Genomic DNA, 25,960 nt, shown 5'->3' on the forward strand with positions numbered 1-25,960 from the left:
TTGTGATGGCAACTCAGCAAGATCCAAATTCCTCAACTGATGGTTGACATAAATTCATGTCATCATTAGAAAATATCACTTGCATTCATTAACAAAGCTTTAAACAGAAAAATCTTAGAGGATGCAAGATTTTACAGGGGTAATATGCGGTCCTTCATGAGTGGCTTTTGTTACACTTAACATGAAATAATATGTCAAACACAATTATTTTTAGATCCTGTACAAACAGAACATGCCTAGCATTGATTAATTTTTCAAACCTTTTTAACAATATAATCTTACATGTGCCTTCATCTTATTCTTGATTTTGTTCTTACTTACTGTCATCGATGAAAGCATGATTTAGTTAAACATTACTTGCATCTGGTGAGCAGGGACTTAGTACACATTTGGGACTGGTCTATTTGTTTATGCTTACTGCTACCAGGTGTCCCCAACTTTAGCAGGCAATATGTGAAGTGTAAACAATAAAAAACACAATAATTTGTATGACATATTTGGTTGGTACGGTACTTGGAACTTCATATACATTTCTTTTTATTGATATTTCATTAAAAAATCCCAGTACTGGTACATGAATAGAACTATTAGTGTGTTATTGTTCTATTCTTAGACCGCAAATTGTGGACATATCTGATTTTAAAACCAATCCCCCAGTAAGTTTTTGAGAACAAAGGCTTTGCTCAGGTCCATTCTGTGACCTAAGCAAGGCCTTCGACTGTGTTGAGCACATGCCACTACTAGAGAAACTAGAATTCTACGGCATCAAAGAAAACAGTCTCAGACTATTAAAAGCTTATCTCAACAACTGTAAACAGGTAGTTTGTGTTGGTAAGGAAATGTCAGACATAGAAAATGTTAAAGTAGGTGTACCTCAGGGATCTGTACTGGGGCCCTTCCTGTTTCTGATAATGATCAATGACCTCCCCTCGTTTATTAGATCCACCACTGTATTGTATGCAGATGATACGACTTTTCTCCATAGCAGTAACAATCTTAATGATCTTAATACCTGTGCTGAAAATACACTCACTCATGCAGCATATTGGTTCAGAGCAAATGGTTTCCTGCTAAATGAAAATAAAACTCAGCAGATAATCTTCACTCTAAGAGACAAGCCACTACCTGATGACCCTAGTTCTGTTAAATTCCTGGGAGTTTATTTAGATGAAAAGTTATCCTGGGGCCAACATGTAAACTACACTCCTGGAAATTGAAATAAGAACACCGTGAATTCATTGTCCCAGGAAGGGGAAACTTTATTGACACATTCCTGGGGTCAGATACATCACATGATCACACTGACAGAACCACAGGCACATAGACACAGGCAACAGAGCATGCACAATGTCGGCACTAGTACAGTGTATATCCACCTTTCGCAGCAATGCAGGCTGCTATTCTCCCATGGAGATGATCGTAGAGATGCTGGATGTAGTCCTGTGGAATGGCTTGCCATGCCATTTCCATCTGGCGCCTCAGTTGGACCAGCGTTCGTGCTGGACGTGCAGACCACGTGAGACGACGCTTCATCCAGTCCCAAACATGCTCAATGGGGGGCAGATCCGGAGATCTTGCTGGCCAGGGTAGTTGACTTACACCTTCTAGAGCACGTTGGGTGGCACGGGATACATGCGGACGTGCATTGTCCTGTTGGAACAGCAAGTTCCCTTGCCGGTCTAGGAATGGTAGAACGATGGGTTCGATGACGGTTTGGATGTACCGTGCACTATTCAGTGTCCCCTCGACGATCACCAGTAGTGTACGGCCAGTGTAGGAGATCGCTCCCCACACCATGATGCCGGGTATTGGCCCTGTGTGCCTCGGTCGTATGCAGTCCTGATTGTGGCGCTCACCTGCACGGCGCCAAACACGCATACGACCATCGTTGGCACCAAGGCAGAAGCGACTCTCATCGCTGAAGACGACACGTCTCCATTCATCCCTCCATTCACGCCTGTCGCGACACCACTGGAGGCGGGCTGCACGATGTTGGGGCGTGAGCGGAAGACGGCCTAACGGTGTGCGGGACCGTAGCCCAGCTTCATGGAGACGGTTGCGAATGGTCCTCGCCGATACCCCAGTTGCAACAGTGTCCCTAATTTGCTGGGAAGTGGCGGTGCGGTCCCCTACGGCACTGCGTAGGATCCTACTGTCTTGGCGTGCATCCGTGCGTCGCTGCGGTCCGGTCCCAGGTCGACGGGCACGTGCACCTTCCGCCGACCACTGGCGACAACATCGATGTACTGTGGAGACCTCACGCCCCACGTGTTGAGCAATTTGGCGGTACGTCCACCCGGCCTCCCGCATGCCCACTATACGCCCTCGCTCAAAGTCCGTCAACTGCACATACTGTTCACGTCCACGCTGTCGCGGCATGCTACCAGTGTTAAAGACTGCGATGGAGCTCCGTATGCCACGGCAAACTGGCTGACACTGACGGCGGCGGTGCACAAATGCTGCGCAGCTAGCGCCATTCGACGGCCAACACCGCGGTTCCTGTTGTGTCCGCTGTGCCGTGCGTGTGATCATTGCTTGTACAGCCCTCTCGCAGTGTCCGGAGCAAGTATGGTGGGTCTGACACACCGGTGTCAATGTGTTCTTTTTTCCATTTCCAGGAGTGTATATTAGTAGTAAACTATCTAGAGTAATTTATTTATTAAGACAACTCAGAAATTGTGTACCTGAAACATACATCAGATCATCTTATTTTGCATTTTTCCAGAGTATAATATCCTATGGCATTATCTTGTGGGGTAACTGTAGTCATATACATGACATCCTATTACCGCAGAAGAAAGCCATTAGGATAATTACAAATTCTTCACGTAAGGCTCTCTGCAAACCCTTATTTACTAAACAAAATATTATGACCGTAATAAACCTCTATATATACAATGTCTTAATCTTTACGAAGAAGAACCTACAAGATGTGAAAGGTAGAGAAAATGTACATTGTTACAACACAAGAAACATCAAACACATATACACGCCTTACCACAGACTATCAAAATCAATAAATAGCTATGAAGTCACAGGGCACAAGCTATTTAATAAGCTGCCACATGCCATACAGGATCTTCCTGAACATACATTCAAAGAAAGACTGCATGAATGGGTTATTGCCCACCTGTTCTATGATGTCAATGAATTCTTCAACTGTAAAATGCAGTAATTCAACAGATGACCCACTGTACATTTATTGTAATGTAAGCTAAAATATTTCAGTAGTCAATACCTTATCACACTGTATTATAAATTGTAACTTCATTTGACGTTGTCAATTGCTGTAATGGCCTAAAGACAATAAAATCTTTATTATTATTATTATTATAGTACTTTGTTCCTGGATACAACATCCCTGAGTCCATAAATTACTTTATTCATAGAAAAATGACCAAAATTAATCATGTCCCAGAGTAAACAGATAAACCCAATCTTTTATCTTTGAAAAGAACAATTAATTAATGACTTTTTACAGTTATGTTACTGATTCATTGTATTAATAGTTATCTTGGCAAAGCATCGCTTTATGTATGTTTTTCAAACTGTCAATTAAATTTTCTGCTGACATGCATGTAAATAATAACAAAATATCTTCATTGTTACAAAAAACTGAGAAAATATATCATCATTAATTTTTTATTATCTAATTAGTTGATGGGAAAGAAGCACCAGTGCGGGAAACTTCTCGTACTCGAGCAATGAGAGACGCCCAGCCTCTGGATGCTACGGCTAATGCAGTTATATTTGCAAGTAGACAGCAGCAACAGCAACAGCAGCACCAACAGCAACTACAACAGCAACAACAGCAGCAGCATCCAAGTACAGCCCAAGATTTTCAAGTTGCTGAGACAACAAGGGATGGCAAGAGAGGTGTTCTCAGCCAGCTTATTGAAAAAGTTTGTACATTATTATGTAGTTCTGCAAAATATATTTTCTACTTGTTTTACACGTGTTGTAAGTCCACTCACAGAAAATAAAATTTAATTTGCAAAGTTTATGTTTTTTCTTAGTCTTGCATAAATTTGATGCTGCTGCAAGAATATTTTATGTAAGATTCATACATATATAGTTACTTATCTTGGAAATTCAGATAGCTATTTTACATGTTTGTACTGTTGTACACATTTCATTAGTCCTTGTTTTGTTCTTGTACTGTCAAAAAAACAGCATGCATATATTCTAAATTTCTTTTCATAATCATGCTTCATATTTTGTAGTTTGCTGACAATAGTTATAAAGTAGGGAAACATTCAACGGCATCAAATAACATATGCTTAGTAGATTTAATTCAGGAAGAATGTTGATTATGGCAAATATAATCAATGTCTAGCTCATCAGGGAAGATTTTTAAGAAAAAAGAAGTGTGCTATATGATAATGCACAGTAATACATTCCTTCAGTAATAACGTTAGGTAAAACTTCATCAACAAAATTCAACCGTTCATATTAAAATCATGCCAGTTTCAATGCTGGACCATTTTCTTTTAGGAGATGTGTTATTTCATATCTAAGAAGAAAATTAAGTAAATGTGGCTTTTACTGTTACTGCATTCATCAATACGATTTCATCTCAGATTATTAAAATTTCCCAGTGCAATCATTAGACTCAAGCAGAAGCACAGTCATTTCCTATTGTAATTTTGTTAATAATGATAAAGTATCCCTGACAGATCACTCAAAACATTTCAAAAAGAAACCACATCAAGCAAAATATCATGCTGTTCATATACTGGGGCTAGTATTTTCTTTTTACTATTGGAGTTTTGATAGTGAGTTAACTAAAGTGTCTTTTATTAGTTGCTATGTATATTTCTGGACATGAATCCTTACAGCAAAATCTGTCTGATTATACTCTTCATATTTCTTCGTTCACAATATTTGCAGTTATCTGATCACTATATAAATGGCTTAATAGCAGTAATATATGCAGAAGATATCATTGTAGAATGCAGACTAAATTATAAATAATATTTTATAATATATTAGTTTTGTAATTTTATTTTATTGTGATTAACTCATAGAGAAAATTATGCAAATTCAAATATCACACTAAATGTAAAATTGGTAAGCACAGAGATGCACACATTGAAGGTTAGAGAAAACTTGAGAAAAAGCAGGAATTAATTATAAAATGACATAATAAAAATATATTCAGCAGATTAATTTTAATTTGGACCAGATATGTGGCTCATCTCAAAGTGTGATGGCTCAAACTCAAAAACAAAAGAAAGCAAGGAGTATAGAGCTTTTCGGGATAAAGAAACGTTTTTGAAGAGTTAAAAAGAGAAAGAGATTAAGGAAATATTGTTTAATTATCTACATATACAACGTGAGACAGTTAAGACAGGCCACCTGAAAAATACTCAAAATGAGTAAAGATATTGTGGTGTTGTTTTATCTGAAAAATTTTCTAACGTATGGAATTAATTTTTAACATTTATAGCTACCGAATAATGCGTCACATTTTTAAATGGAACTGAATAATTTTTGTGACATGGAAAGCCTTCAAAGAGGACTTCATTGACATAATATGTGTGGAAATTGTCAAATAGTAATGGGATGACAGCACCACAAACTACTCTCCTGTCATCAGAAAATTAGGTCTTGTAAATATCGTCATTACTACCAGACATATTCCTCAGGTATGTTTTATGTGTTTACCTATGCACACACTGTCTTTGGTTGTTTATGGTGAATGCTGCCAAACCATTAGTGTTGGTGCTGTTGTATGCTGGAAGGTATCCTGACTGTGCAAAACACTCACTATCTGTCTTTACAAACATTATAATTTTTTAAATAGAAACTGGATGTGTGTAGAATAAAATATCCTAAAAAATGAGTAGCAGTTGATGAGAGAAATGCAACTAACATTTTGGCAGTGGTAATACACAATTCATATGTCACAGTGAGACAACTTCAGTGTGCAATATTCTACAAATATTACATACCAACACATTTGATTGTTTCCACATTTAACTTTACTGGTTATTTCATGATGGCAACTTTCAAAATCAGTTACAGTGCTTCTAATTATGTTTACATGAACAGCAAAGTTATGAGGTTTTTCTGTGCAAGATTTTGCTGATAGATGATTTGTCATTTGCAAACTATCATTCTTCATGGTATGCACAACTAGTCCACTGAAAACCTATACTGTTTGAACGAAGTGGATTAACAGCAAGCTTGGTTTGATGACATATAATGAGCGTATTTCAAGTAAAATATAATTGGTCCCTTGTTTACTTATGGGGCACAAAATAGCTACAACTATCTAGAGTTCCTAACAAATACGCTGCTGCTGTTATTGGAAGACATTCCACAGGTATTATATTTTGGAGTAACTCTTCCCATTCTAAAAAGATATTTTTGGCTCAGAAACAGGCAGTTCAGGCAATAAGTGGTGTAAGTTTGTGAATCTCTTGTCGACCCCTGTTCACGAGTCTGGGTATTTTGACATTGGCCTCTCAATATATATATATTCCTTACTGTCATTTCTTGTTAACAGTATTAGCTTATTCCCAAGAATAATCAACTTTCACTCATTTAATACTTGGCATAAATCAAATCTATATCTGGATCAGACTTTCTTAACTCTTGTGCAGAAAGGTTTGCAGTATACTGCTGCATCCATTTTCAATAAGCTACTGCTTGAATTCAAAAATATTACCAGTAATCCACATGCTTTCCAATCAAGACTGAAGAGGCTCCTCATAGTCACTCCTTCTATTCTGTCGAGGAGTTCCTTGAAAAATTAAGCTTATTCATGTTGTATTGTTGACTGTGTTTACTTAAGCTTATGGACCGACTTTTTTCAGGTTCATAAACATTGTATTTTTACCTGTTATTACTTTTATGTTGTAATTTCATGTACTGACATGTTCCATGACCTTGGAGATTAGCTCCTCAATTTGGTCGTACAGTACTTGATGTGTAACAAAAGAAGTATGTTCCACTAAGTCTGCACTGATAATAACAGGCTATCTTAAGAGAATATTTGGAGGTTGTTGGAGTAGTCATTTGACAAACGCAGCATGGGCTGCACAATCAGCAAAGTCAACTCTCAGGAATATTATCTGTGGGGGAAATAAAAACAAGAGATCTACAAGAAAACACTGATAAATACCACCAAAAATATAAGCTACCATATAACACAGGCCTGTGATATATAAGTCTTGACAATATTTAACATTCAGTAAGATGTATCCAGAATCACTTTATTGCAGGTATCCATGCTCAAAGTAAACATTTTGAGCACCTAAGTCATAAATATATGAACTGTGCCTGTATTGTGTGGTTGCTGCGTTTTGGTGCAAAGGAGCAGACATTTGTGTCAGATTTCTCCTGATGGCAGGCCAATCGTTTGTAGAGCTGTTATCGTGTTACTGTTTGGCCAAGTTCCACACATGATATGTTGTAATCCCCTGTGAAGGCACTTCCCTATGATGCAGAAAATGTATATAGTTATATATTTTTTTAAAGTGGGTATCATAATTCAGCAGCTGTAACCATAAGCCACTACTGGCAAACATAAGAAATTGTTACTGTGTCCACTAGCAGAAACCACATCTCATTATATTTACTCATTGTGAATATATCTGGAGTAGCCTGCCTTAGCTACCCCACCCTGCACATCAAGTGAGTGAAAAATGACTATCTAGGTGCCTCAGATGTGCCCTGATTCACCTTAAAGTATTATCATGACCCCTAAGTGAGATTATGATGGAGACAGCAGAATTCTTGCACAGTCTTCCTCTCAGATCAGTTCCCTAAATTTTCAAAATAGTATTTTGTGAGAACAATGGTCCCTTTCTTCCAGAGGTTCCCATTTATGTTCCCCAACATCTCTGTTACACTTTTTACAGACTATACAAATCACCTACCTAGCAGCATGTCTCTGAAATTATTTGATGTCTGCTCTCGTGCCATTTGATAAGGGCTCCACTACTTTGCAGTTGGGTGCACTAACATATTGTATGCCATTTATTCCACAGGTATACATTCTGGAATATACAACACTTTGCCATAACTCTCCCAATAAATCATACACCTTCCATTCTTCTTTCCCTGTTAATGATTTTACATGGCTTTATCTATTTGAATTGGTGGCTAAGTTTGTAAGTATCAGACTGAAAATCCTAAAGCATGGGTTTACTCCTCAGTTAGTACTATGACTTTTTGTATGTTGCCTATCAGTTCTATTATCTCTGGTATTTACTTGATGTATGAAAAATGTAAAGTTGTACTGCAGTTAAACTGCAGTTCTCCTTATACTGAATGGGGAAGTCCATTCCAAGGTCAAAAGAAGGAAAGGGTATACAACCCCCAATTAGATCATGTCTAGGAAAGCACTGCAGTTGCCAAACCAATATTTGCATTGATTACAACTATACTTTCTGTTACAATTTGATATCACTTCTTAAGTAATACCCTGAAACATTTAAGCAATTTGACAGATTCCAGAGGCTTATCACTAAGCTTTAACTCAAATACTGTCAGACTCAGGAACATAAGATGCTTGGCATTAACTGAATGTGTACACTGCATTTAGTTTCTACAACACAGTTTGTCTCTCTATTTATTTGTCAAAAGGACCTAGTCTTCATTTGGTAGCCCCTGTCACTATCTATATGCTTTCCTATCAGGGGCAAAAACTTTTACTTTAAAAGTTTTGAAGTTCTTGAGCTTGCCCATTTCTTTCATGATATCCTGTGAATCATGGATGAAGGAGAACCAGCAGATTCCCAGAAAGCATTTGACACAGTGCACCACTGTTGACTGTAATAGGATACATGAGTGGCTTGAAGAGTTTTTAGGTAACAGAACTGAGTATGTTGTTTTGAACAGTCAGTGTTCATCAAAGACAAAGTGAACTGTCGGGAGTGCTCCAGAGAAGTATGGTTGGACCATTCTTGTTCTTTGTATACATTAAAGGTATGATTAAGAGGGTGAGTATCAATCTGTATCTGTCTCTAAATGACACTGTAGTGTACAAGAAAGTATTGCCATTGAGTGACGGTAGGAGATACAGGATGACTTCCAAGTTAATGCAGATGGGTATGAAAAATAACCCTGCAGTGCTCAAATACAGTACTGGAGGTATGATGCTTAACACAGTCACAATGATTAAATATCTAGGTGTAATGTTGCAAAGTGATTAAAATAGGACAAGCACATAAGGTCAGCAGTAAGAAAGACAAATCTACATCTGCAAATACATTACTTTTGCATACATTCTCCACAATCCACCATACATTGCTTGGTGGAGGCTATCTTCTACCACTACTAGACATTCTGTCTCCTGTTCTGCTCACAAGTAGAGCGAGGAAAAAACAACTGCCAGAAAGCCTCTGTATGATCCCTAATTCCTTGTATCTTATCTCCATCATCCTTATGCTAGATGAACATTGGTGGCAGCAAAATTGTTCTGCAGTCAGCCTCAAATGCTGGCTCTCTAAATATGCAAAACAGTACCTTTTGGAAAGAGCATCATCTTCCATCCAGTATCTGCCAATTTAAGTTCACAAAGCATCTCCATAATACTTGCATGCTGATTGAACCTACCAATGACAAATATAGTATCCCACCTCTGAATAGCTTTAATGTCTTTCTTTCCTGGTGGGGATCCCAAACATTTGAACTCAAGAATGGGTCACACTAGCATTCTTTATGCCATCTCCTTTATGGATGAGGTACACTTTTCCAAAATTCTCCCAATAAAATGTTGTTTAGGATTTGTCTTCCCTACTCCAACCCGACATGCTCATTTCATTTCATATCACTTTCAGTGTCACACCCAGATATTTAACTGAAGTGACTGCATCAAGTTGCACACTACTAATGCTCTCTTCAAATGTTACAGGACTGTTTTTCGCACTCATCTGCATTAACTTACATTTTTCTACATTTAAAGCAAGCTGCCATTCATCACACAAATTAGAAATTTTGCCTAAGTTATCTTGTATATTCCTAGAGTCACCAGCTATGATATTTTCCCCTACATCACAGTGTCATCAGCAAATAGCCGTAAATTGCTGCTCACCCTGTCCGTCAGGTCATTTATGTATACACAGAAATGGCAGACTTCAGTTTTTTGGGAGAATCTTAAGAGAGTTTAGCTCAGCTATAAAGATGATAACATATAGAATACTAGTACAACCTGTTCTTGAGTACTTCTAGAGTGTTTGGGCACCCCAACAGGTCAGATCAAAGAAACACATTGAAGCAATTCAGTGGCATGCTGCTATATAGGTTGCCAGCAGTTGCAATCAACACACAGGTATTATGGAGATGCTTCATGAACTCAAATGGGAATTACTAGAGGAAAGAGAACATATTTTTCTGAAAAACTGTTGAGAAAATTTAGAGAAATTGAACTTGCTCTCCTGACTGCAGAACAATTCTGTTGCTGCCAACATACATTTCAGTTAAGGACCTCAAAGACAAGATAAGAGACATTTGGGCTCATACTGAGGCATACAGATAGTCATCTTTCCCTTGCTCTATTTGCAAGTGGAACAGGAAAGTGAAGTATTAGTAGTGGTAAAAGGTAAACACTGCTGTGCATCATATAGTGGCTTGCAGAATATATATGTAGCTGCAGATTCATTTACTATTACTATCACCTAAAATCCAATAATGCAGACTTAATGATGAGTATAATTTTGTCTACATAAAAATTGATAATTTAGTTTATCTACTTTCATCATAATATTTCTATAAATATTTAATGAAGATGTGTATACCAAGTTGCACTGACTTTCTGTACGCTGCAGACAAGTTTAGGAACAGGTCGTCATAAAAATAGAGACCTTTCTGCTTACAATCGAATATAATTTTCATAAAATAGAAATGTTCATTAAATAGGTAGAAAGTAATAGAAGTAACCACTAGCAGATGATGCAAGCAAGATTGTTGAATGATAATATAGTATGAAATATTACATGGTATCAGAGTGAGAGGCTGTAAGAAAGTAATAAAAGGGGAAAATGTGGGTGCTGTAGAATGAGCAGAACAGAAGATGAGGAAACGGCAAGATAAAAGAATAAGAACAAAAATTCATTATTAGTTGATAGATCACTACAATTCATTACATTCTTACATATATGTGTCTATCTCTTGGTTGGAGGAAATGACACCATCTCCACATTTTTGGAAAAGAAAGAGAAACAAATATTATATGTATAGTGGCAAAAAGTTTCTTTGTTTATTCAAGTTCACACTGCTATACACATTTTGCACCTATCCAAACATTCTCTTAACACACATTTTTTGCTGGTCTCCTTTGCTTGTGTATTGACTTATTATATTCCCTGTTACATTTGGCGTTACTTTTACCTTAACCTACTTATACCTCCATACTTGTGTCTCCCAGTTACATCTAACATCAAAATGAAAGCTCTGTCTTCCCTCATCAGCCCTGTCTCTCTTCTCATTGTTCTGTTAAACTTGGACAGATGTTGCATAAACACTGTTGTATTGCCTACAAGCCATTCTTTACAGGTAGCACATCTTTGATAGATGTAAATAATGTAAACATGATACTGAAAGTATCATTGTTATTTTATATGCTTGTGAACTTCATTGCAACTTTTCAGTTTGACTACTGTATTTTTGTTCCATCCCATGCCCATATCTGATGGTATTTAATACGAAGTGTTCTGTTTCCTTAGTTCCTCATTTGGTCAAACATCTCTGAGGTAAATTTATCTCATTATTGAAATTGAAGTGAGTTGCAACGAATGCAAATATTTTATGCTTGAGGAAACTGTACAACAATAAATTCATGAAGTCTTTAATTTTTATGACACATTTTATCCAACCTAGAAAAAAATATCTCTGGTTCTTTGTTACTGTTGTTTCCAATCATGCAGTGAGTAATCTGTATCAAACAAATAAACGTAAGATTGATATATCAGTGACGTGAGCTCTCATCCTTCAACAGAGGCTAAATTAAAGAACTAAAGCTTTTAGGAAGATACCTTTATCATGGAATACATTCAAAATATTCTTAAAAGTACATCTATACTTTTGCTGTATTATTGGGCTTTCCTGCAATGCTTGAGGTTTGTATCTTAAGATAACAGTTAATAGGAAACAAAATGTTGTCATTAGAGCACATACATGTCTGCTGGTATTATAACACTTTACAACAGCAACAAATAAAATGGTTTCAGTCTGTGCAGTGTACATAACGATTTATGAAGATACTGGCAAAAAAGGATTATTGTACCTAACAACCCAATTACCAACTGCTATTCAAAATATTATTAATTATCACAGATACTGCAGACAATGACTGGAGGAAGCAACGATACTGTCAGACCAAAAATATGGTTATGAATCTATCAACTACTTACGTAAGTGATAGTATGTGGTGTATCTGACTGCAGATAGAGTGCAGCCTTTCATTAAACATGGTACTAGGAGGGGGAGGGCAGTAAGCCCATTGTCCCAGCCATATTTTACCCCCAGGAAAGAACCCTCGTACTCATTTTATAGTTGACTGAGTGGACTTACATCCATACTGGAGTGACTGGAATGAGGAAAATTTCCCACTGCTACATGGGACTGAAGCTGGTACTTTCAGGGCTGGAATCTAGTGCTCTACCAGCTAGACCACCATGGCTACCATCAACCAATCATAGTGCAAAATAATAAAATAACACTAAATGTAGAATTTAAATGAAAACATCAGGTATAAATGAATGGGCTTGCCATTATAAAAATCAATACACTATGTTACAAGTGTTACAAATGTAGATAACAGCAAAAATTTCAAAACCTGTTGTATCAAGAAAACTAAAGCATATGGAAGTAAAGTGATATGTTATAATGTCAACTATTGAGATTAAATTCTGTGTGAAGAAAAAATGTTTCATTTTGAAAGGAATGGGTCCCAAGGGACCAACAAATTGGTAGTTTCTTTCAGTGTGTCTGGGAACGATTCAGAAAATTTCCATATATCATTTACGGTCTATAAATGTAACGTAAAGTGGTATATTTTTATTTGGTATGTCATATTTGAATTACTAGAAGTTATTTATAAAAGGTATAGTTGAACTCATATATTTTCCTTATCCTACATAACCTAGTACTGTCACATAGCCTGCACCACTTAAATATCATCAAGACACCCATGCCCTAATTTTATGATACTACAAATAGATGTGACATTCAGAATTCAATTCAGGACATCAGCCCAATGTCCAATAATTAGGAACTTCATGCTGTCTGCTTCATTCCATGTGCTAGCCTAATACCAGTGAATAACATGTATTTTACCACCTGAATAAAAAATTATTATCATCAAGACAAGTATGACTGTGATTATTGTGCTCTGGTAATATTGTCAGAGGAAATTAGTTTTTTTACTCATTCTTTATTAAGAAAGGGGGGCTATGTAAATCGATGAGAACAAAAGACAAACTGTGAATTAACCAATATACATAGCCTTGTGTTCCAGAATCACAATATATCACAAATGACTTAATTCACAAATTCAGTGCACTGACTTCATCATTTCCTCACCTCAGTGAATTAGCTTTGTGTCTGTCCATTCATGTTATTTCACTCGATATAATCATATGTCACTAACTGTATCATGTGAAACACAAATTTCTTTCTTTGAAAATTTCACCTTGAGCAACTAAATTGATTACCCTGCCACTTCTTTGTTTTTAATTCATCCTTTTACTTAACATACAACTACAAATAGTCTGAGTGGTTCACTTTAAAACTGTACATTAGGGCATAGTGAATCATTAAAAGGTTCACTATATTTTTGATATACACATTAACTGGCTTTAAGAAACAATAAAACTTCTTTTAATTATGGAGATTTATCCTCACACAAGATTTGTCATTGTACGGAATGTTTCAAAGTAGATCAAAGCTATTGGATATCATTTTCTTTCCCTGAGTCCTTTAATTATTCATTAGTAGACTCCATATTTAAGTAATAAACATCAGTGTATCTGATGTTTACTATAATTTTTTTTAACATGTACCAAGGCTGTTGAATACAAATTCATCCCAAAAAGTTGCTCTGCTTTTTATGTTACAGTTTAACTTCTTGGCAAAAACTGATATTATGAGCTAATTAATTTTGAATTTGCTGTATGGACAGAAAGCAGTTGTGCCACAAGTGTGTTAAAAGTTAAAGTCCTCTTAAAAATGGAATGACCCTTGGTGATCAATCTATCATTTGCCTAAATTCATATGGAAGATTACCTGAACACCACAGCTATCATATCTAACATTTCATTATATGGAAAGCTTCAAATTATGTAACGCTGAATCCCACTAGTAACCAAACCATATTTAACAAACAATGCCAGAACTGAAACAAACACTGCCATAACTGGTTGTGGACCTATATTCTGTATATTCAAATTAAGAATTCAGTGTATTCCTTCATGTTAGGCATGGTTGTTACATCTCATAGTCATACTATGTCATAACTTCTAGTGTTAAAATATAGAAATCTCATGTCATATGTTATCTCTTGCAAATTTAGCCACTGTTTGCATTATTTCAACCTGTAATGGAATTATCATAGGGGAAAATTCTGATAGAATGTAAATACTTTAGGACTAAAGGAAACCATTGATCAAAAAGCAGAATCATTGGGTCGTTGACAGGCACACACATAAAAGATAGAAATTTTGCTAAATTTCAAATACATTCTTTTGCAAGCTAGAATCATACACCCACACACACACACACACACACACACACACACACACACACACACACACCTCTTTCCCTACATAGTGCCAGCTCCATGGTAGGGGCACAGGTAGGGGTAGTTAGTAAATTTTCTGTCTCGTTTATGTGGGCTTGTTGACAAATCAACACTTCTGTGTATCAATAAGGTGTCTCCTTTACTCCTAAATTATAATGGAATAAGTTTTCTGTTTGAGATTAACTACACTGTTCCTCCCATTGACCCATAGTGAGGAGATATTCAAGGATGTGGAACATGTCATAAAAACAACAATACGCAATACACATTTACAAAAGAACTGATATGCTAATATTTCTTCTGCAGATCCTAAGTGAGATGTTCATCAATAATGTGGAAAAAGTAAACAAATTATACAGTTTTTTAGATATCAATTGAAAAGCACACCACAAAAATTTAAATATATACACACTAAAGTGCATAAAACAAAAAAGGTTTTCAAGGCTTATTTATGCAACTTTCTCTTCTTCATTGAATCTGAGATGGAGTCAGGTATTTCATAGCACTTCATGTTACATGCTATAGTTAACAATAACTATACTGATTACTTCTGCCAGGAAATTCAGCAGCAGAGAACAAGGAATTGGCCAGCAATAAAGCTTACAGGTTCCTCTTAAACTGTATTTTATTTGTCACTGGGCTTTTTATGGCTGCTGGCAAGCTATTTAAAATGTGTAATCCTGAATAACAGACACTTTCTGGACAATAGTGCTTGAATTTAAGTATTTGTAGTGATTGTTCTCATTCCTTCTGTTGATTCTGTGAACTGACCTGTTGGTTTGACAAGATGTACATTATTTATGAACAGTTTAATTAAGGAATAAATATATAGATAGGCAGTAGTTGGTGCACACAGTTCACTGATCTGGATTCTGCAAGACGTTCTTGAATTTACATCACGTGGACCCAGAAAATGTTAATTTCTCTTGGTGAGCTGCTCCAAAATATGACATTATGGAGTAAAAGTAAGCAAAGTATGCCACATTTTTAATTTTATTTCACTTAGATCTGACAACATTCAAAAGGCAACCAAATATCTTTTTAGGCATTTCAGTAGTCTTTTTTGTATGCTCCTCCCAACTGATTTTACTACTATATTTTAATCTCAAGAATTTAACACTGTCAACCTCTTCTATCTGCATTTGAATATCTTTATACAAATGTGAATGGGCACAATTTATCAATATCCATATGCCTCTAGATCACAGGGTTCCCAGGTTTGATTTCCAGCTGGGTCTGAGATTTCTTCACTCAGGGAGTGGGTGTTAGTGTTGTCCTAATCATTTCATCTCATCTACATCAGTTACCAAAGTGGTATAGAAAGACCTGTACCAGGATTGCCACATGCTCATTTCATTTCATATCCATAAGAAAGTCTGCATTTAATGTCAGACCTGTGTTGGTGTCTTGGACTATTACCAAGCAGTCACCATATAACTCAATATCTCACCTAAGCATTTTTAATGAATGAAAGAAAAAAACTGACCTTCCTCAAAACCCATCCTTCTTGGAGAAGTTGAGAAACATCTTCATTTCTGTTGATACACAGCTGTTCAAATAAAAAATATTAGTACTAAACGGGCATCCTTTGCAAACACCCACTGCATTATCTGGTGCACAGAGCATGCAAATTGAGGTAAAGTGGTGCAACTTCATGAATTCTTCCGTAACAATGTTCTATGCTGAGCCATGGTATTAATTTTTCACCACATATTTCAGCAAACTGCTGCCAGCTGCTGACACTCTATCTCTGGGAACTCTTGTAATTAACACATTGAAAATGAGTTTGAAAATTCAAATTGCAACTTCGGCAGCACATAAGAGAAGCAGGGTGTAAAATGAAATTTTAAACTCATCCACTTCCTACAACAATAAATCTGTGATATATTTAAGTCTTAAGTGTTGCAGCATCACTGGTTTATCTTTATCTCTCTGGTTAGTACTGGTTGAAAACATGATGGTTGTGTTCATTTCTTGGCAATTTCAAATTGTTAGTGATTTGCCCACTTGTATTATCAGGTGGTAATGTTGAAATTTTGTCAGTATCAGCACCTTTTTCCCACACTCAGTCTGTAGCTATATTTAATACTGCCCAATAGATTTATGTTGTCTGCATCACTCACACATCCTTGCAACTTTGTTTTTGTATAAAGACTTTATACGTTTTTCCACACTCCTTTCCCATAGCAGCAAAAATTCTCATTCCACCCATAGCATGTGTCTTTTTAACTCATCCAAAAACTATAGGTAACTTTTTCAACAATAACATTGTTAGCGAATAGCATATAGAGGTCACTGATAATTACTACTTTTTTGAATTCATATTGCCATTTCCTCATTCCACATCTCTGAAGGTCCTCATACACAATGAAATCTATTGAAAACAACTGTAAATGAATCAAGGTGTTTCCTAATTCTAGTGCTGTGAGAACTGTACTAGTTTTTGTTATTCTATTTTCAGTTCCATCTTTTAATTTTTCTGCTTTCCATTTTGTTTTCTTTTTCTCATGCTCAATATTTCCACTTCCTATGTACATATTCATTTTTTGTTTTCTCATGAAGCTGAACAATGATATGAAGTGCAATGCTATCAATTATTTTGTTCATGTGAAGTGGCATCACATCACACACCAGTTATATACAGAGCATTTAATTCTCCAGGGTTTTATGGTAATCAGTACTCACATAGGTTGGTTCTGATCTCTGAATGATGCTCTATCCCATTGCATGGATAATGTGACAGCTGATGTATTGGTTTCAATCAAAATTAAATTACACAATGTAGAAACAGCCTTGGAAAAATATGAGAAGATTGTTGTAGCATTTAGCACTTAAGACTGGTTTGTCAGATTCCCTTGTTTTTTGGACCTTTCGTTCTTTCTTCTTATGGAGGAAAATGGACTGTTTGAGAGCAAAACCATGATTCTCTTTGCAGTCAATTGTAAGGGATTTTATTCTGTTTTGCATCTCTATTATTTGTGTCAGTTGGTGCCAGGGGATGGTGAACTTATATCTCCAAATTGGGAATTTATTTGGTGGGGATTATTGGGTACAGTTCTGGTATGCACCTTACAGCTAAGGAAAAACCTTCTAAAAACCTGCCCAGAACTGCTTGTGTGGCCACCTTGCATATACTGTTGTCATCTCACCATCTCTGTGCCTCATTCTGTTGATTTATTTCCACCACAGCAGCATGTTCTGTGGGAGCTGTCAGAAAATTGAAAAGTGCAACTATTTCATCTGTTTGTGACCTCTGATTCACTATCTCAGGGCAGGGTCTTCCATCTGTGACACCTGATCCTCCTTCATCAGCTTTGCTGCATAGCCATCAGTGTGCAAAGGTTGTGATGTGGTTTCCTCATGTGTACACGTGTTGGTCCTCTTGGCAACATGCATTTCTTTCAGATGCCACTTGTGTACCTCCCACAGGAGACACCTGATGGCTTCCACATCAATGTGGTGTGTGATCCTGAACCTGCTTTGTACTTCTTCCAGGGTGGGGTTCTTCCAGGGTTGGGTTGATCGTGACTAGCAAGCTGTCTTCATCATCATAGCAATTAAGAGGGGGAGGGTGTCCCTTGCTTGATGCTGCAACAGAGTTGTCCAGCACATTCTGCTGCAAGGCATGTACTCCACATGCACTGCTGCCACCAAGGCTGAGGTGCTGATGTGGAGAATGCTGCTTCTGTAATGGCTAGCCAGTGACTGCCTCAAGGTGGAATTCCCCACCCTCACTGCTCTCATTGTTTGGAGGGTGCTCACAAAACAAGCTGTGTGTCATGTTGCCTGGCATCTGGCAGGCTCCAGTGGCACTGTGGCATGCACACTGGCATCTCATCTTTGTCTTTGTCCTGACACAGTGCAAAGACTTCACTTCACTGTACTGCATTGCAGCCTAGTCATCTGGTAAAATGCCTCTTGCCACAGTTCACACATGTCAGTGATTCCTGTTGATTCCTATCACATTTGCAACTTGTGTCATCACCAACACACTTATCACATATAGGGTTGAAGTTACAGTACATTGGAACATGCCCAAACTATTGTCAGTGATAGCACTGTGGGTCTTGCTTTGAGTCCTCTGTCATCTTTTCAGTCTTCACCAAATATCTGAAATATTTTGGTGATGAAGGAAAAACATCTCAGAGTCTGATATGACTTCCTATTGCTTAGCTGGCAGTTCTGGAGGCTGTACAGTCATCTTCAGGATGAACAACAGTGGCACCTTCCATTTTGAACCCTGGTGTCATTAGCAGAGTCCCAGCAGTAGCACATTGGACAGTATTCAGGAGGATGATGGTTCAGACACACATCCTGCCATCCCAATGTAGGTTTTCCATGATTTCCCTAAGCTGGTCCTCAAAAATGTCGAGAGGATTCCTTCAAAAAAACATAGCCGATTTCCTTCCCTATTCTCAAAACAACTCCAGCTCATGTTCTATCTCTAATGACCTCAATGTCAACAGGTCATTAAACCCTAGCCTTCCTTCCTTCCCTTTAGTAGCCCAGCATGTGGAAGCAAGTGGCAATCTCATCACAGGCCACCATCCACAGTAGCCCTTGGACGAGTGTTTTAATGTAGCACCTTTGACTGTCAGTGGACACAGGATCATATACTGGAATGCTTGGCTATCTGCTTTGTGGTCTAGTATTGCGACCACACTTACCTGCATGACAGGACCATCATAGATCACCATATTTCAAAAGCCTGATTTGGCAAGTTTTTTTCAGATCCTCTCACATCTCATTTCACATGATGTTGCCCAATTATCAGATGTACACAGGCATCATTGTGGTCTTCTCATCTGGCAAAGATAAGCACGACTTGCATCAGCTGTAAACTTCCATCCAGCCACAAGATACTTCCTCTTCTTCTTCTTTGGCACAGTACTGCAGCCAGTCTACACTTTCAGTCAGCTCAGAATAGTCAGATTCTGGTACATCTGGCTTGTCAGGTTTCTTTGTAGTAGTTTTGAGCAAGGCCTCCAGCCAGTTTGCAATTTCTGTTAACTCAAGTGAGTTAACTTCCACTGCTCCTGGTTTGTCAGCTTCTTCACCTTTCTGCCTTTGTCTTTCACCATAATGTTATGGGTGGCAGCAGGTAAGGTAGTTTTGCTTTCCTGCAGTGAAAACTGCCTACAGTGTTCCTTCTCATAGCATAGTTTGCCAGTTGCATCTACTCACAAAGCTTTACACAAACTCAAACTCAAACTTAACATAGTAACAGTAGTTTATCAATTGACAATTCAGATACTAATGCTCAATCTCAGTACTGCAACTGGCTGTTGCAGTGTGTGCGTTATGGAAAGGTTTATTCTGAAATGCTCTTTCTTCTGACGTATGTCTCCATTTATCAGGGTGTGATTTTCCACCGAACCATAATATCTGATAGGTGTGTGAATAATCTTCTGCAATCTTCTTTCAGAGAACTAATAGCAAAGAAAAAGATGCATACTATCGAAAGGTAAATTCGCTCAAGAAAACTATAAAATTGTGAGACAGAATTGCTGGCCAATACTTACATTGAGGATGCAAAATACTTAGTACTGCTGACAGACACACATAAAAGTACAAAACACTATCCTAGACTTTGGAACTATTATTTCCTTCCTTGAGGAGGAGAGAGAATAATTATATCTTGCAGGAAAATGCAAGAGCACATACTGCCAGTATGCATACGCTAGCATTATGATGTGTTTTTAATGACTCATGCTGCTAATATGTGTAGTGTATTTTGAAGCTGATATGTCACCTGCCACATTGTCTGAGACTAAGTAATGGGCCAGAGCATCAGGCATAGATCACAGACTGCCTACAAAGATATCAGTTTCCATACAATGTGAAAGACAGTGCCTGCATCATACATGAAACACCCCGTGCTTAGAATGTCCAGTTCACAATTCCATCTAATATGCATCCTGTAAGTCCTTCTATAGACTGCTGCAGAAAGTTCAGACTCAAAATAATACTGAAACTTATCTTCATGTGATAAAAGGTAATATGTATCTATATTGCTGAAATGCTGAGCAAAGAGTTTTTTTAACGTCATGTTAGCATCATGACTATGTTAGTTTTATTTCCATTCCTGTAACCTTGTCCATTTCAAAATTTTTATGTTATTCCATTTGTAATGATAATAAACTACATTTGTACATTTTGATGTGAAAAAATTGTGTATGTTACTGTAGGTGTTTGGAAACTTGTGTGCTTCTATCTTTTATTGTTGTATTTCATTTGTCACAAAGTGCTTTCAGCCAGAAAGAATTTTCTTACTGAGTTTGTAGTGTTTTATGGGTATATCAGATCCTGCAGTTATTGTTTTTGCCTTCAGTGTATATACTTGCAATTTTTTGTACTAACTGACAAAGAATGAAATTAATTCAGGTTCCTGTATGAACTTGAAGATTTCAATTTCATTTATGTGTTCTCTTCTGTATTGACATTAATAATAATGTTCTTCCTTTCATACTTTGTTACTATTTAATGTCACATTTATTATCATCATTACACATTTTTCACCTATTTGTCATGTTCCACTCTTGAGCTTTAATGCTGTCTTCTAGTATTTACAAATACTTAAGAATATTCTTCTTTCTACTGTTCTCACTATACTGATGTTTCAGGATTCATCTGTCTCCTGTAATTCTTACAGTATCTTATTACTTTACTACCAATTTTGTTTCTTCCATTTCTTCTGATTAGCATTATTTTGAATTTTGCTCTTTTATCTGCAGTTCTGACATTTGAATGAACTAAACCAAAAGCATTTATTCCTAACAAGTTAGCTAACTGTTCACTGAAAAATTTTATGGCTGCTTCTTCATTGCTCATCTGATCCTTTACTACTGGCTTGAACTTCTCCATTATGTATTAACATCACAAAAATATGTTGGTGTAGAGCATCATTGTAGTTTTTCTCATTCATATTGCTGGTATATGTTCTTCTGCACATTCAAAAAAAATCTCCATGACTGTAAATTTTTTATCTTCTGTGACTGAAACCAAATATTGTGAATGTTATTACAAATATCTCCATATTATGATCTGAGTGCATTCCAATATGTATTTGCATGGAGACTAAACTGTTTTGTTATTTCTGTTTTTCAAAACCAGTGTAATTAAAATGTAATACACAAAATAAATGTGTTGATAAATAAATGTTTCTTTGCTTTTATCCACATATTATTTACACAACAATGAAGTTACCTTTACTCACAAATAATGTACTACTAATTTTTTGTTGATGAATCTATGATGTCCTCTGATAGCTGATCATCAAAGTAAAGCTATGATCATTTTTCGGTAGACTGTTGCACGTTTTTCCAACATGTCATATTTTTCATTCTTCTTCTAACAGTTAAATATCCATACTATATGTATCATCCTTTTAAAAAAGGTTTCTCACAATTCTTAAGTCATCTAAAGCTTTCCACCTTATCTGTTCTCAACTGCAACATCAGTTTCCATAGACAATTCTCATGGTTCCATTTAGACCACTCATAGTCTTATTCTTCCACTGACATGTCAAAAATGTCTTTTCTGACATTCTTGCAATGTCCACTCTACTGTACAATCCTATATTATTATATACAACTCACTTTTTATTATATCCCCACACTAATGCAAGTTGCATTTTTGGATAATCCTTGTGAATGCTGCATCATTTCTAAGACTAAATTCATATTGTAAGTAAGTGTCTGTAGTATCCTCTGCATCAGAGTCATTAAACAGATGAAACAGATTTCCAGCATAAAGCAAAATCAGAAAATTGGGTTATGCGGAAAGATAGCTAAGGTACTTCAATTATATCTGACGAACTCACTGATGAGTAGACAGCCCAATATAACCTTCCCTGCATTTTTTGCAATGACAAACCTTTTGTTAGTGTTCCAGCATGTGACTTCAGTCAAGATCTCTCACTTGTTTCATATACGGTACCAGTTTTCATTTTTTACTTCTTGAGACAGCAAAACTTTTCTATATGTTGAATTTATTGATATAGATTATTATACTGCAATGATTTGCTGACTGACTGATTAGCAAGCAATGTGTACCATAAAGCTATCAAATGTGGACTTTTTGATTAGCTTTTGGCACTTTTACTTTTACAATCCCTTCCACATCCGTATATTCTGCATCAAAACTGGCCAAATGCCATAGATAATACAATGTTTTGAAGGTTCAACTGCCAATGCTGTTTTCAGTCCAAATTTAATTTGAGATTTCTTTTTATTGTTATACTATGACTCAGCAATAACTACACTCCTGGAAATTGAAATAAGAACACCGTGAATTCATTGTCCCAGGAAGGGGAAACTTTATTGACACATTCCTGGGGTCAGATACATCACATGATCACACTGACAGAACCACAGGCACATAGACACAGACAACAGAGCATGCACAGTGTCGGCACTAGTACAGTGTATATCCACCTTTCGCAGCAATGCAGGCTGCTATTCTCCCATGGAGACGATCGTAGAGATGCTGGATGTAGTCCTGTGGAACGGCTTGCCATGCCATTTCCACCTGGCGCCTCAGTTGGACCAGCGTTCGTGCTGGACGTGCAGACCACGTGAGACGACGCTTCATCCAGTCCCAAACATGCTCAATGGGGGACAGATCCGGAGATCTTGCTGGCCAGGGTAGTTGACTTACACCTTCTAGAGCACGTTGGGTGGCACGGGATACATGCGGACGTGCATTGTCCTGTTGGAACAGCAAGTTCCCTTGCCGGTCTAGGAATGGTAGAACGATGGGTTCGATGACGGTTTGGATGTACCGTGCACTATTCAGTGTCCCCTCGACGATCACCAGTGGTGTACGGTCAGTGTAGGAGATCGCTGCCCACACCATGATGCCGGGTGTTGGCCCTGTGTGCCTCGGTCGTATGCAGTCCTGATTGTGGCGCTCACCTGCACGGCGCCAAACACGCATACGACCATCATTGGCACCAAGGCAGAAGCGACTCTCATCGCTGAAGACGACACGTCTCCATTCATCCCTCCATTCACGCCTGTCGCGACACCACTGGAGGCGGGCTGCACGATGTTGGGGCGTGAGCGGAAGACGGCCTAACGGTGTGCGGGACCATAGCCCAGCTTCATGGAGACGGTTGCGAATGGTCCTCGCCGATACCCCAGGAGCAACAGTGTCCCTAATTTGCTGGGAAGTGGCGGTGCGGTCCCCTACGGCACTGCGTAGGATCCTACGGTCTTGGCGTGCATCCGTGCGTCGCTGCGGTCCGGTCCCAGGTCGACGGGCACGTGCACCTTCCGCCGACCACTGGCGACAACATCGATGTACTGTGGAGACCTCACGTCCCACGTGTTGAGCAATTCGGCGGTACGTCCACCCGGCCTCCCGCATGCCCACTATACGCCCTCGCTCAAAGTCCGTCAACTGCACATACGGTTCACGTCCACGCTGTTGCGGCATGCTACCAGTGTTAAAGACTGCGATGGAGCTCCGTATGCCATGGCAAACTGGCTGACACTGACGGCGGCGGTGCACAAATGCTGCCCAGCTAGCGCCATTTGACGGCCAACACCGCGGTTCCTGGTGTGTCCGCTGTGCCGTGCATGTGATCATTGCTTGTACAGCCCTCTCGCAGTGTCCGGAGCAAGTATGGTGGGTCTGACACACCGGTGTCAATGTGTTCTTTTTTCCATTTCCAGGAGTGTATATCACTTCATTTGACACCATGTTTCTCTAACAAACATTTTATCTAGTCTCCTCAAATGAAAAAGCTAGATGTTTACTCTAACTGCTTATGGACTAACTTACATTAGCTACCATATTGTCCTGTTGCTTTAGCATGTTTCACAACTTGAGGTTTACTATTTTCCTTGAATACAAGGAATTTTGCATGAAGTAAGCTTTATCAAATCATGTAACATGCTCTGCTCTTCTTGCTTATCAAGTATGTATCTGATGTAGGACCAGGAAATATGACTGGCAACCTTTTAGAAGTAGCAGTCATCATGGCTTATGCTCTTACTCTCTGTGGTCTTTTAATCATGCAGATTCATCTGCAACTGGTTCATGTTTGTGACATAAAAACAGAACAGATAAGTGTATTCTGCAATAATATTTGTTAAGTATTTTCTGATATTAAAATATTAATATTACATTGAATATAATAGAGGGAAACATTCCACACGGGGAAAATTTATTTAAAAACAAAGATGATGTGACTTACCATACGAAAGAGCTGGCAGGTCGATAGAAACACAAACAAACACATACATACACACAAAATTTTAGCTTTCGCAACCAATGGTTGCTTCGTCAGGAAAGAGGGAAGGAGAGGGAAAGATGAAAGGATGTGGGTTTTAAGGGAGAGGGTAAGGAGTCATTCCAATCCCGGGAGCGGAAAGACTTACCTTAGGGGGAAAAAAGGACAGGTATACACTCGCACACACACACATATCCATCCGCACATACACAGACACAAGCAGACATTTGTAAAGGCAAAGAGCTTCCAAAATTCTACAACTGATAGACGTTAGAGATATAGGTCTATAGTTCTGCACATCTGTTCGATGTCCCTTCTACACTCTTCTAGAGACCTACGGTACACCGCTGCAAGAAGGGGGGCAAGTTCCTTCGTGTACTCTGTGTAAAATCAAACTGGTATCCCATCAGGTCCAGCGGCCTTTCCTCTTTTGAGCGATTTTAATTGTTTCTCTATCCCTCTGTTGTCTATTTTGATATCTACCATTTTGTCATCTGTGCGACAATCTAGAGAAGGAACTACAGTGCAGTCTTCCTCTGTGAAACAGCTTTGGAAAAAGACATTTAGTATTTCGGCCTTTAGTCTGTCATCCTCAGTTTCGGTACCATTTTGATCACAGAGTCTATGGACATTTTGTTTTGATCCACCTACTGCTTTGACATAAGACCAAAATTTCTTAGGATTTTCTGCCAAGTCAGTACATAGAACTTTACTTTCGAATTCATTGAACGCCTCTTGCATAGCCCTCCTCACACTACATTTTGCTGCGCGTAATTTTAATTTGTCTACAAGGCTTTGGCTATGTTTATGTTTGCTTTGAAGTTCCCTTTGCTTCTGCAGCAGTTTTCTAACTCGGTTGTTGTACCGCGGTGGCTCTTTTCCATCTCTTACGATCTTGCTTGGCACATACTCATCTAACACATATTGTACGATGGTTTTGGACTTTGTCCACTGATCCTCAACACTATCTGTAC

At 38.0% G+C, this 25,960-nt stretch overlaps 1 protein-coding gene across 1 annotated transcript in view; it reads left to right on the forward strand.

Moving 5' to 3' along the window:
• Window positions 1-25,960, forward strand: part of LOC124556534 — a 487,563-nt gene that overhangs the window by 393,879 nt on the left and 67,724 nt on the right. Inside the window, exon 13 of the mRNA XM_047130488.1 lies at window positions 3,658-3,902. Within this exon, the coding sequence (XP_046986444.1) occupies window positions 3,658-3,902 (245 nt within the window). The remainder of the gene's footprint in view (window positions 1-3,657; window positions 3,903-25,960) is intronic.

Source organism: Schistocerca americana, chromosome X (assembly GCF_021461395.2).
Source record: "Schistocerca americana isolate TAMUIC-IGC-003095 chromosome X, iqSchAmer2.1, whole genome shotgun sequence".
Taxonomy (NCBI): Eukaryota; Metazoa; Arthropoda; class Insecta; order Orthoptera; family Acrididae; genus Schistocerca; species Schistocerca americana.